The sequence below is a fragment of the Aethalodelphis obliquidens genome, unplaced genomic scaffold (assembly GCF_003676395.1).
Source record: "Aethalodelphis obliquidens isolate GAN/ISIS:26980383/991018 unplaced genomic scaffold, ASM367639v1 scaffold2, whole genome shotgun sequence".
Classification (NCBI taxonomy): Eukaryota; Metazoa; Chordata; class Mammalia; order Artiodactyla; family Delphinidae; genus Aethalodelphis; species Aethalodelphis obliquidens.
In genome coordinates, this window is record NW_020837946.1 from 93,814,323 (window position 1) to 93,828,613 (window position 14,291).

The 14,291-nt window shown below is 36.1% G+C and overlaps 1 protein-coding gene across 19 annotated transcripts in view; it reads right to left on the reverse strand.

Annotated features, from left to right (window-relative positions):
* Positions 1–919: 919 nt before the first annotated feature.
* CCNT2 (cyclin T2) overlaps positions 920–14,291 on the reverse strand; it is a 50,269-nt gene continuing 36,897 nt past the window's right edge. For 16 of the 19 annotated variants that reach the window (XM_027132367.1, XM_027132358.1, XM_027132350.1 and 13 more), the window contains 4 exons: positions 14,159–14,204; positions 12,350–12,513; positions 7,663–7,733; positions 920–7,159 (listed from right to left, as the gene is read on the reverse strand). In XM_027132367.1, coding sequence (XP_026988168.1) covers positions 5,732–7,159; positions 7,663–7,733; positions 12,350–12,513; positions 14,159–14,204 — 1,709 coding nt within the window. In that variant the 3' untranslated portion in view covers positions 920–5,731. Of the gene's footprint in view, positions 7,160–7,662; positions 7,734–12,349; positions 12,514–13,839; positions 14,205–14,291 lie in introns of those variants that run through there. The other 3 variants (XM_027132382.1, XM_027132374.1, XR_003438376.1) reach the window with 2 other exon arrangements.

Below are 14,291 nucleotides of genomic sequence, written 5' to 3' on the forward strand. Positions count from 1 at the left end.
TATATTAAAAACAGCAGGGGGTGAAAGAGTGATGAAACAATGGAGTACGGTGAATTAGTAAATGGGATTACTAACTTTGGTTAAAGGGAATTACTAAACTTTGTGATGTTCCTAAATAAAGCTCATGTAATTTATTATATGAAAAAAAAAGACGCCCTTACTGCTGTTATCAACATAAAATGAAGACAAATCTTTTAATGTGATTTCAGAACTTTTATATTTAGGCTTAAAATTCATGCTAGAGAAAGTAACTTGTCTATCTTAGCTCTATTTTATGAAAAGCCATTGCAAGGCTTCCATTTTCTTTCTCAAGTGTGAGGTGTAGGAAAATCGGGGAGGGAGGGAAGGGGGTTGGAAGGAGCAGCAATATTAAAGCAGTTGATGATTAAATTTCTCAGGGATAATTCCCCTTGCAGATAATTACAATTACTCTCTGCTTTTTGTGAAGGTGACGCAAGAGGGTACACAAGAAAATCCCAAAGTATGAATCAGAATGAACAACTTAAATTCTGGAAACGGTACACATGCAGTGTTTAATACACACTCAAGTCTACTGCACCTGGATTGGGCCTTCACCACTCTCCCCAATACCCAAAACATGCTTCTATTAGGATTCTTTTCAATGCCATCTATTCCATTTATTCCCTGATCACCCAAGCCTTAAACCTCACAACCCAATGAATAGGTACTATTACTGACATTTTGTAGATTAGGAAATCAAGGCACAAAGTAATTTACCCAAGGACATCAGCTACTAAGTGATGGGGTTGAGAATGGAGTATGGACAATCTGATCTCAGTGGTCATACTCCTTGATGATATATGAAGTCACTCAAAGAGTATTGAGACCTTATTTCCCACATCTCCCAGGGACTGAAAATTATTTGATTCACATTAACAAGACATGTTAGAGCCTTGGATTTATGTAGTCAATAAACAAACTTTATTAATGATTCCTTGTAATAGATACTGAGCTGAAATTCAATGTCTGATTGAATTCATACCATATACACAAACTCCTGTTTTAGATTTTCTATCAGCAAACATCCTGTTCAATAGTCCTTGGGGGTTTTGAGTACATTCACAAAATGAAATCCCAATCTGCTGACAACAAGTGAGCACGTGTGAAGTTTTTCAAAGTAAGGAAGCTGCTTGAAAAACACAACTTAAAAAAAAAGAATGTACTCATTACTTAACAATAGGCAAATAAAGTTAAACCAACCACTAAACAGGTTTTAAGTGAGGCTTCTTCCCAGAACTTGGAGATAAAGGAAATTAGCCCTCAGAATTTACTTTTGAGATTAATGGATCACAGCAAACAGGTTAAGTCACTTTTACGACACCAGAATTACTCCTAGCCACACAGCCTTCAATGTATCTTGCTTATCTAGCTACCTTAAGAAATTTCAGGCAGAATACATACTAATAAGTTAACAGAAACAGGAGTCATAGAAGCAAAAGCTGGCTGTCCCCAAATTAACATTGTGGAATAAAAAATGGATGCATAGTATCAGACCTAAAACCCTCAGAGCATTCCAGATCCACTGGCAAGATCATCTCTACTGTAATGACAGATGTTTCAGAGGCAAACATCTCTTACAAAACAAGCAAACTTCTGATTATTTGGCTTACATCTGTCCGCTTACAGCAATCAAATTTCGGATATTAATATAGCTGTGAATTCTCAAGTTAACACATTAGTACCATAACCTGGGACCCTAGAACGGTAGGAACAGAATGTGCTACTTTTCCAATGCAAAAACCCCTAAATCAGCCTATCATAAACAAACTGGTACATGAGATTAGCATGTGTCACCAAGCTTTCCTCATGTGTGGGGTTTATTAATCCTTCATCTGGGTAAATGTGGTTAATGAATCCTACTGCATCCCAAGAAAGCAGACTGCTGAATCAAGAATTCTCCATAACCAAAGCTCTTATTTTTCTTAGCAAAGACATCTTAAAAATCACCTAGCTATTTAAGCACAGTAGTAAGTGAGAAACAATGGCTTTTCTGTGTAGATAAAATTCAGGAACGGTGAAATATCTTGACAGTAGAACTGTCTCCCTTTAGAGATATTACCATGTTTTTAAAAATCCTTATTTCCATAGTAAACGCAAAACCTAAAATATCTAATCAACCAAGGGTACTTTGAGAGTACATAATAGTCATGCATATGCAAGCAGTGGTTTATTTCTAAGATTAGTTAAGGAATAAAAATCAGTAACTTAAATTCTCAAATACAACCAGAAAATGTGCTTAAAATGTTTTAAGGCAAGACATTTGGTAACTAACAAACATATTTCAAATTTGGTTATCTGAAATAGTCATTTCCTTTCAACTATCTGAAACTAGTCATTTCTTTAGTTCAAAGAGGATAGGCCAGAAAAGTAATGTATCCTACATAATCATAATCTGTTCGCACAAAGTAGTGTATGCACCCCTTATGACATTCTGCATGAAACCACGTATCATGGTAGAAATTTTCTTTTGACGCTTAAGAACTCTAACAAGAACAAATCTGCATACACAGAGAAGATCAAGATGCACTTGTAACTGTTTTCAAAGATAAACCTTGGGGTGACTACACAACTTTTCAGTATTTAAATACCTGCAACAAGAAATGAACCTCAGGGTTAAACAAGAAATAGGAACTAGGAATTATGCAAGGTCTCACCACTCAAGGATACTACCATCAGTTTATTTGGTAAAGTAAGCCTCTGAGAATGTTTCTGTGAAAAAAACCACTCCTTTGCTTTGGTTCTGAAAATATTGTATTTTAAAATAGCTAAGGCAAATATTTAGGGGGCACAGCTCAATATTGAAAAATTAGTTGAAAGAGGTAGAAGTAAAGCCTTTCTATGTAATGTGCTTCTGCGTAAAGGTAACAAATCTATGATCTTTGATCTAGGGAAAACACAACTAAAAAATGAATCACTCTTTTATAGGATGTTTAAAGATAATGCTTTTTAATAGTTCAAATATTTTTAAAAATCTCATCAAAAATGTATCACCTTAACAGTACTTTGCACATGTGGAATTTCATACCTAAATTTGATACTATTTTGGTTTATTTATGGCTACTTACAAGAAGACTCAGTAATAATGTCCATTCATTGGAGTCTTTTTCTTTGGTTGAGCCTATTGGGACCAGGCTGATGAACTACTTTATGCAAATGAGATGGTTAAATTCATGGCAATATGAATTATAAGGGTTCTCATTTAATGGAAACGAAACTTAAAAGAAATTCCATATTTTATCCCCATTGTGGTTTACGGAAGCTAATATCCTGTTCAGAGGTTTAAGAGTTTGAATAGCTCACACAATCCTGTAAAAATTACAACTGGCTGCCCTTTAATAAATAAAGTCATTGTAAAGAATTACATTTACAGAGTGAAAAATGAATACATAGCATTTCAAATTCGATTTTGGAAGTACTAATAAGTACTGACCCATAACAATATACACTAGCTACCTTTTTAACTGTCCATCATTAGCACCAATAAAGATTCAACAAAATTACCTTTATTCTCACATCTCAAAACAATTCTGCAAATTCTTAGTGAAGTATAGTCACAGACCTTAAATATTCACATTGTTTTCTATGTCATACTGAAAATAAGTTCACTACTTTTCTGGATATTCTTTACAAAATCTTATTAAAATTCCTGGTATTATCACCCCAATTATACAGTAGCACAATCACCCTACGTCGTTTCACATGATAGCTCCTTAGAGGTTTCACATCTAAATTACCAAGAACAAAACCCTTCCCTCCCTCATCTTGCACTCATCTTAATTCTATACTAGTCCTTGGATTATGTACCACTGTAAAAGTATAACTGTATCAAAATTACCATGTTTATGGATACAATAATATGTCATACAGAGTAACAAAGTTACATGTAATGACAAAGATTACTAAAGTTATGCCAGACAAGAACAAAGTTAGGACATGCTAGCTAGGCAAAGTCCCTAGAAAGAGGACCCTCGTATCCTAAGTTCAAATAACATTGACAAAATAATGAACAATTATCTTAAAAAAAAAAATTATAAAGCTACTGGCAAATCAGGTAATTGCTAAATAAGAGTAGAGCACGAGATTAAACTCTCTAATATTTACAACTGCAACATACTTGAGTAAAATTACAATTGTGCACATATCAGTGGCTTTGTAACAAAAATAATTCATATACATAGAGGAAAAATTAAGACAGTTTTCAATTCAACAGAAGTTGAATTCAACCTATCTCAAAGATACTCAACAGCCCAAAGATTTACCACAGAATTGAAGATTAGCTGATAAACCAGAGCCATGTTACCGGCATTTAAGACAAATTTTAAACAAGTTAAAGTCTATTGTTTGTTCCAAAGTCAGAAGACTGTGCAAACTTGACTTCAACAGGAATATACTGAGATGTGCAAACAAATGTAAAACCTCCACTAGCTGTTTACCTGGAGGCTTACCTTTTTTTTTTCTCAGTGAGCTTCCTGTTAACAACCATAAGCTATAAATACAGGTACAATGCACAGTCAGTGATCTTTTTGTTTTATTTATTGTTAGAATATAAAAGAACTGAAAGAGCAATAAGTTTAATTTCATTTTTATAAGGAAGACTGCATTTACCTGAAAAAGAAATATGGCATCACACACAAACACGCTTCAGGGGGGGAGTATGTTTAAGAACATGGTGTCCTTCTGAACGCTAAAGGAAAAGCGATTCCTGTTTACTGTTAAAATACGTAGTGTTAAAGTTCTCTATTTAAGAAAAAGACTTACTAATTCTTCACTAATGTAAGTTTCTGTGAATTTAGTTTTCAAATCACAGTAATCTACATAACCATTATTAACAGCTCTGTGTTTATAGTACTGCAACAAGCCAACAAACACTTAAATGCACTTCACATCAAGAGTATGTAAACTTTATTTTTTCCTCTTCAAGCCTTCAGAAAATTAGGGGCTATTTCAGCAGCCAATCTGGTCAGAACCTCTGAAGGCAGAATCAGTGCCTCACAGTGTAAATGACCATCTGTGGCACTGCATACCCATCTGGTAGTGAAGTGTCCCCCTTCAGTGGCTTCCAGTAAGGCCTAGAGTTTAAGGTTAACATGAAAAAGTGCCACCTTTGTTTTAGATTAGTGATGGACTCTGACAAGATAAAATAAAGTTATTCTGTATATTGTTATACTTACAAGCAGCTCCAATCCTGAGTATTTATGGTAATATCTAAACATACAAAAATGTATGTACATTTTTCTCCACTTTCTTGTAAACAGTTGTCAGTATACTGTTTTATCCCTTTATCATTGAAACATGCAAATCATACATACGAGTATAAATACACAAAAGAAAACAATTTACACTCATTCAAAAGCCAAGCAACAACAAAAAATAGCTACAGTATTCAAATTATAAATAAACGAATGCTTGAGGCATCTTATATTCCTAGAAGCAGCCAGCCATTCACCCTAATGTTCTTAGCTGCAATTGTAGAAATACTGAGTTTTGCACCTTCCATGCTTTTACAGTATTTATAACACTATCATATGTGGAGATAAAGACTTGTTTACTATAATCTCTTCTTTTCAGAATGAAGAATAAAGCAGCACTTACAAATATTGAAGCAGTGGCAGTAACAGCAGGTGTTACCACTGCTAGATCAGGAGGAAGTTTTCCATTCTAACAATTTTTAAATTAAAAAAGTAAAGGAAAAATTGACCTAAACAAATGATTACATGTTCATTCCTTGGGCACTTAACAGCGAGTCCAGCATGTCGAATGTGTCTTTGTAGTCCATATGCTGGCTGTTTGTACTGTACTCGTGATTGACATCAGGACCGTTGGTCTCCACTGGCTTCTTGTCCAGTTTCACGAGGGTGCTGAGATGTCCGTAGCCCACCTGGTATGTGACAGGGGGAGGAGGGGGTAAGGGATGGTTAAAAACAGAGTTGTGAGAGGATACATACTGCTTAACAGAGGAGGAAGAACTAGATGAACTACCTGAACTTTTGGAACTTTTGCTCATTTTGGAGTGATGGTTGTGAGATGCATCATTGATATGCAGCTTCTTCCTTGAAGAGCTGGAACTAGAGGAAATGCCATCACTGCTCAGGCCAACAGGACTCCTCAGAACAGCGGGTGGTATCCCATCAGCACTGTGCTTGCTGCCACCACTGCTGCTGCCACTGTATGAGTGGGAATACTTGTGACTGCTGGGGTGGTGGCGGTTGGAAGGATGCTCCTTGTGCTTCTCCTTATGGTCCCTGCTAATATGCGGGCTGGAATGCTTGCTTTTCCCACTGCCTTCATCAGAAGAGCTGTGTCTTTCTGAGGAAGAAACTTTTATCTTCATTTTCAGTTCTTCTTTACTGACACTTTTATCAGTGGGTGGTATTGGAATCCGTAATTTCAGTGATCCACTCTTTTCCTTCTTATCTGCCATATATTTTTCAGGTTTTTCAGCATTTGTAATGGGAATTTTCATTTTAATGGGAGAGGTTACAGAACTGCTGCTGGCTGCCTGGGACTGTACATGTTTGTGTTGCTGTTCTACCTGGGCAGCTATATAATGATCCCTTGCGTCCAGATCAAGGGTTTCTAGCTTACGTTTTTCTCTGTATTTATCTAAAGACATTTTCTGAGGAATTACTCCAGGAGTAGCAGAACTTGGCCCATGGTGTTTACTGCTTCCTGCTTTATGAGTATAATCTTGCTTAATATTAGAATGGTCAGAAATTTTGTCAGGTCTGTGATGTAGTCCTGAATGCAGTGATACAGAAGGTCCCTGCTGGAAGTTGATGCTGTACTGGCTACCAGACAAAGATGTCTCCTGTTTCTGTGAATATATCTGTTCTGTCCTTGCCGACTCTTGATGTTGAGGCCATTCTTGGTGTGATGACAAACCATATGAGGTACTTGGCATTCCTGTTGCTAGCACTGACAAATTATCAGATGCATGGCTGTCTTGAACAGAAATATTTCCTGAATTTAGAGGTACTGGTGCAGGGAATGTCGATGTAGATGGTTTCTGAAAACTTGGGTTGGTAGGCACACCAGTAACACTATCTACTAAAATGGAATTCTGGACCAAAGATGAACCAAGAAGTGGTGTTTCTGATACTTGTCCATCTACTTTTGGTTTCTTAGCCGCCTGATTAGCCTATTTAAATAAAACACAGAAGAAGCAATGACAGCAAAGGAATTTAATACAAATTTCTTTGCTTATAAAAATTCTATATTAAATACATGGAAATAAAATCACCTGGGGTTTCACTTTATGTTACCAGTAAATAAATATCTTATTTAGAGGCATAAAAAGGATATAAATAGTTGAAAGCACTGGTTTTAAATTAGATGCAGACTAAATCCTAGCCCAGCATTTGAGAAAGGAATTTAACTCGTCTAAGCTTTAATTTTCCTGTTTGTAAAGTGAGGAGACTATTTCCACGGTAATCACTATGAGAATTAAATAAGGAATTTATAAGGTATTTATAGCAAAGTCTACTGGACACCGTAGCTGAATAAATTATGAGTGTATGTAGCTTACGAAACACTGTAATTACTTACGAATACTGGAAATAAGAATATTTAACAACAAAAATTCAAACTGATTAGCTATGTAGTTAACAAATTGATGTTCTAAAAACCCGCCAATTCTCTTACCCTCCAGTTTCGAATCCTCTTCAACCTACTAGGCGTTTTCTCCAATATTTGTAGAAACTCATGTGTTAGCTCTAAAGATAAAATTCAAATTTAAAACTTAGAAGGTGCCTTTAGATTTAGAATTCTCTCAAGTGGGCAATATTAGAAAGAAAGCGCAAGAGTTCATCTACTTCACCATCACCCTCCTAATTCAACCATCAGCACATACAGAAGTAGACACAGCTCTGAACTGGTATTTTCAAAGATGAATCTTAAAAAAATTTGTTTTAAATAAATAAAACAAAACACTCCTCCCACACCCCCCTGATTTTACATGCTTACTTAGAATCTCTGGAAAATTTAGTCACATTTAAAAAATTCCTTCCAAATAGAAAATCTCTATTACGCAAACATCATAGTAATAATTGGGATGGGCAAGATCCATCAGTAGATTCTTTAAAATCAGTGGGCAAAAGTTTAAGGAAAAAGAGAATATTTGTGTAATCCCAACATACCGTCCTCAAGATATTGATTATAAACAGAAAATCAGTAACTTTATGACCTTAACCAAGTGATCATGATTATCATTACCAGCAATGACATATCAACATAATACCCCATGATAAAATGCACAGTAGGATAAAACCCACTTCTGTGGTATTCTTGCCAAAAACGCATAACTTCACTCTAATAATGGGAAAACATCAGACAAAACTCCAATTGAGGAACATTTTATAAAGTAACTGACCATTCTTCTTCAAAGTGTCAAGGACATGAAAGAAAAGAAAAGACTGAAAAATTATCACAGATTAGAAGAGATTAAAGGGGCATGCCAACTAAATGGAACATGGGATTCTAGAATAGAAAATGGGGGAAATTTGAGTAAAATCTGTAGTTAATAGTATTATACCAATGTTAACTTCTTCGTTTTGATAATCATATTATTATTATAGAAGATGTTAACATTAGAGAAACTGGGTACAAGGTATAATAGTATAGAATCTGTACTACTTCACAATTTCTTTAGATTTAAAATCATTTCAAAGTTAAATGAAAAAAATTCCTTTACCTATACTCATAACTTCCTAGCAATCAACACTAGTAACATTATCAGTAAATCACCCTGGTTATATTTTTACAATTTTTTTCCTAAAATTTAGGATTACAATGAGATGACCCACTTTTCCAAAGTGGTGTGGTTATGATGAATTAGTTTTTGACTCCAAAATAGTGTCATTAATAAAGTTATTGGCCACTCTCAAGATAAATAATATTAGTCAAATGAATTACAATGTCACGTAATATTATTAATGCCAATTTAATAGAGACTAGATTCATGCAAAAACTCGGCACCATTATATGCTCACAAGCTGTGACAACTAATTCCTGCTAAAGACTCAGGAGCTTTTCGATTCAGTCTGGATGAAAACAATCTAATGTCTGTACTACCATTTCTTCATCTGAAAAAAAAATGACCACTTTTCTACTTGGACAGAGCAGTAAGTCTAGTAGACACATGCCTTTGGGTCCAAAATTAACAATAAACTGTTTTGACTCAATTTCAGAAAAAATTCAAGTTATAAAAAACACATGAAGGTTTGTTATTAATCATTAAAAACAACCAAGCCCCGCCCCCCCCCCACAAACCCTGTTACAGGTAGGCCAAATACAAGCCAATGTTGTTTTGGGGACAGTCATTAAATGAATTATTTTAGTAAACACTGATGCTTCAGACACCGTGATAAAATTCAGATACTCTTAGTATCTTATACTTTGTTACTTTATTTTTACGGGATCACAATGTGATCCCATAAAAATGTGAGAAAAGGCTGCCACATAATACATTGAAATTTTCAATGTGTTAAGTGTCCAAGATTCCTATTCAGTGGTTCTCCAAATGAATAACGTACTGGAGCCTTTTCAGAATAGAAGCAAAGGGATATTTAGGTGCCTCCTGTTGTGTCAAAAAAAGACTTTACCTATTGATACAATTTAAGAGCAGGATAAAAGGCAGATTACTCGCTTTCTGTGAGCTTTATTTTAGCACCATATATACAAACTATTTTTATTAAGTTTATGCCTATTTTATCTTTATCTATTGACTGCTAAAATAAGACAGTGGCGTAGGTAACCTAATTTCAAGTCACAGATGGAAAAAAAAAAGCCCCTACTAGTTTTTTATTTTTTATTTTTTTGTGGTACGTGGGCCTCTCACCGCTGTGGCCTCTCCCGCCACGGAGTGACGTGCAGGCCCAGCGGCCATGGGCCCACGGGCCCAGCCACTCTGCGGCATGCGGGATCCTCCCGGATTGGGGCACGAACCCGCGCCCCCCGCATCGGCAGGCGGACTGCCAACCACTGCACCACCCTAGTTTTTTATTTTTTATTATTATTAAAAGAATTTTTTTACTGGAGTATAGTTGCTTTACAATGTTTTTTTTTTTTTGCCCACATCTCGCAGCACGCAGAACTTCCCCGACCAGGGATCGAACCCGCATCCCCTGCAATGGAAGCGTGGAGCCCTAACCACTGGACCTCCAGGGAAGCAACCCCCCGCCACTAGTTTTTAGAAGATGTTATTTCAACTCACTGAAGATTTCCTACCACTCTGAATAACCTTTAGAAAAACCTCTGGCAATGTAAGGAAAAGAGGATAATCATGCGGCAGTAATACAGCATGAGGTATATAATCCAGGAGAAATTTTTCAGGGAGGAAAAAAAAATACCAAAACAAAATCAAGAGACCTAACAAAGAGCATATTTTACCACAAGGGTAGACAAACTATCACCAGTGGGCCAAATATGACCTGCATCCTGTTTCTGTAAATAAAGTTTTACTGGAACACAGCCACTCATTTTACAGGTTGCCTATGGCTGCTTTCCAGTTACGGTGGCAGAGTTGTCTAGGTGCATAGATAGTATAGCCCACAAACCCTAAAATAGTTACTATCTGGCCCTTCACAGAAAAGGGAGCAGACCCTTAATGAAATTTCTGTCTTAAAGCATCTAAGATATTAATGGAAAACCACATTCCAAAGCCATAGGGGTCTCTCACTTTATATAACGCAAGTCATGTAAATCCAGTTTTCAAATTAGCTTCAATTTTGTAAAGGAAATTGGGGAAAGCCCACGAAAAGAAGCAGAAAACCTAACATACCAGTTTAGATTTATGCATATATTAGGTAAGAAATGTTATCTATTTCCTTTCTGAAATCTAGAGTGCCTGGTTAAAATGTCTTAATCCCCAGGAATCCCCTGCCTCTGGCCTGCTTATTTCTCTACCAGAAAAACGTCCTATCAGGAGACCTCCAAATTCCAGGTCCATGATGTACAGAACTTATACTCCCAATCTTTCCTTGTGAATTCATACTTATTAATGCAAGACAACAATGACACACTTTACCATCAGTGGAACAGAGCAAGGAATATTACCATGAAAATACCTTTAGCTCACTGCTTCACATCTTCTACAGTAAGCTAATACCTGACTTTGTGCTTATACATTTTAAACTCAACAAAATTAGTTTACTTTATTTTTTATGTATTTTAAAAAATTTATTTATTTTATTTATTTTTTGGCTGCATCGGGTCTCTGTTGCTGTGCACGGGCGGCTTTCTCTAGTTGCAGCGAGTGGGGGCTACTCTTTGTTGCGGTGTGCGGGCTTCTCATTGCGGTGGCTTCTCTCGTTGCGGGGCAGGGGCTCTAGGCGCGTGGACTTCAGTAGTTGCAGCACACAGGCTCAGTAGTTGTGGCACACAGGCTCAGTAGTTGTGGCACATGGGCTGAGTTGCTCAGCTGCATGTGGGATATTCCCGGACCAGGGATTGAACCCGTGTCCCCTGCACTGGCAGGTGGATTCTCAACCACTGTGCCACCAGGGAAGCCCCAAATTAGTGTACTTTAAATTAGGTATTCCTGTATTATCAACCTGTAGCATTATAAATCATATTTCTTTGAAAAGTCCTGAAAAGGCTTTAGATATTGAGTGCTGGTTAATATATGCTCATTTTTTCCCCCCTTTAGGCTAATGAATCCTTATTTTCATCCTGTTCATTTGATCATGTTACTATACTTTTTTTAAAAAAATAAATTTATTTATTTATGGCTGTGTTGGGTCTTCGTTGCTGCACGTGGGCTTTCTCTAGTTACGGCAAGCAGGGGCTACTCTTCGTTGCGGAGAGCGGGCTTCTCATTGCAGTGGCTTCTCTTGCTGCGGAGCATGGGCTCTAGGCATGCGGGCTTCAGTAGTTGTGGCTCATGGGCTCTAGTACACAGGTTCAGCAGTTGTGGCGCACGGGCTTAGTTGCTCCGCGTCATGTGGGATCTTCCCGGACCAGGGCTCGAACCTGTGTCCCTTGCACTGGCAGGTGGGTTCTTAACCACTGCGCCACCAGGGAAGCCCTGATCATGTAACTATACTTTTAAATTCTACTGCCAAATTGTTAAAATGGAATTATGTTTTTAAAGAGTCTTTATCTTTTCAAAATAGATGAAATATTAATAGATGAAATGATGTCTGGGATTGGCATCAAAATAACTATGGGGGAAGGAGGATGTTGGATTGGCCAGAACTGATAACTTCAACTGAGCATGAGTATATGGGGACTGAGTATTTTTTCAAACCTATACAAAAGTAGATAGAAGTTTTAATCCATAATAAAAAGAAAAAATTTAAATGTAACAAAAAGATTTATTTTCTCTACTTACCATCTAGTAATTCCAGAGTAACTGTAGGATCCACATATTCCCACCAATGTTTTCCATCAGTTGACACGGGAATCTCCCAATTGGACCATTTGCAAGCCAAATGAATGCATACACATGCTATCACTGTTGGTTTATACTGAAGACAGAAGGTTGTAAGATGCAGACTGTTGTGGAGCAGGTTTGGAACGAAGAGTCATAGAAATTCAAATATGTAAAACAAAGAAAAACATTTACCAATAAGATTAGAGCAAAAATAAAATTATAAAGGTTTTCTTTTTCAAGTCTAGAGTATAAAACCTTATTTTATTAAATTAAAAGTTAACATTATAACACTTTTTATGACTATGGTCATAAAAATTTGAACACTAAAAAACCTATATAGATTATGAACATTTTCACACTCTTACTTCCTAGAGTATATTATTAATACTACTAATATATTAATATTTCTATTTTTTTTTTACATCTAAGTTAAAAGTATTTTTACCTCTCTATAAAAGGAGAGGAAGACAGTATATTTCAACTAATTACTACATACAAGTAAAACGCTTTAAACTTTCTTTGGTGGTATTTTTGTTTCTTTTGTAATGTCATGGCAAAAAACTAAAGAAAAAGCAGACGACTATAAAACTGACAAGGTAATTTCAATAACACATCATAATCAGGGATTACCATTTGATGTGGCTTAACAAACATTAATTCTTAAGTAACTCAGACAACTTAAAACCTATCTAGGTAAAACTAACTTCTTCTCAGCAAAGCCACAGAGGAAACTTACCTTTTGCTGAACAGCTTGAAGGCCCAATGTTGTTAAATACTACAAAAATACTACCTCTCTCCTTCCATGACATGCCAAAGACTGGGCATGTAGCATGTCACAGCTAGCCTCTTCTAACCAAAGTTTTAAATTTAAGTGATATTTTTGGCCTTGTTGTTCAGAATTTCTAGGGATAGAGGTTAAATCCCAACAACATATACCTAAGAAAATATATTGGCTTTTGCCAATCCAAAGTTTTAAACAAAACTTAACAGTGTCACAAGAAATTAAGGACCACATAAAGATGGTTTGGTCCACTCCTCCCTAATGACTCACTTTAAAAACAAATTTACATCATTAATATAATCAATCTAGAACAAAATTAATATATTAGATGTGAAAGACTTTCAAAAACTATTCTTCCAGTTCAGTTTCAGAATTGATGAAAATGTCTACTGATCAAGCACAAACCCATACCATTCTTTATATGAACTGAAGAGTAAGTTTTATTTTTTAAAGTAAAAATTATACTTATGCAAATCAAGGCATAGGATGTGACTACTACTAATCTACTACTGGCGGGTATTATCTGGAAAAAAAAAACCAAGTTATATAAATTTTGTTTATTAAAAAAGCTTTAATGATTATTTTAAAGTTAAGATTGGATCAATGTGAAATTTTTTTAAATTGTCATTTAACTATAATTGTAAACTAGAAATAGCTTTATACTTACCAAGTTGCTCGAATTTCTACGTTAAGTTTAGCTCTTTGTAATCTTTAGCTGCTATTCAGGCTACCAATTTTAGACTTATGCACTCACAAATCGAGAATATGTCATCAGAAAGCACCACTACACTTCACATTGTGCATTTAACCCCTCTGTGCCAAAAGTCCCTTGTACAATACACCGCAAAGCAGACAGGAAGGTACCACCACAGTAGATGGTCCAGTCTCCTGCTGCAACAAGGGTAAGAGACACATTGAGGGGGCCCTGCATTAAAGGAAGCTATAGTGTGCTACAACAGTGCAACAAAGAGGGTCAGGATAACAACCTGTTGGTAGCCATGAAATAGGATGTCTGTGCCAAATCCTTGCTTGCTGTAAGAAAAGAAAAAAAAACGAAGACAATACTATCAGCATTAACATGCTACCATCGAAAAGTTCTCAACACAACAAAAACTTCAA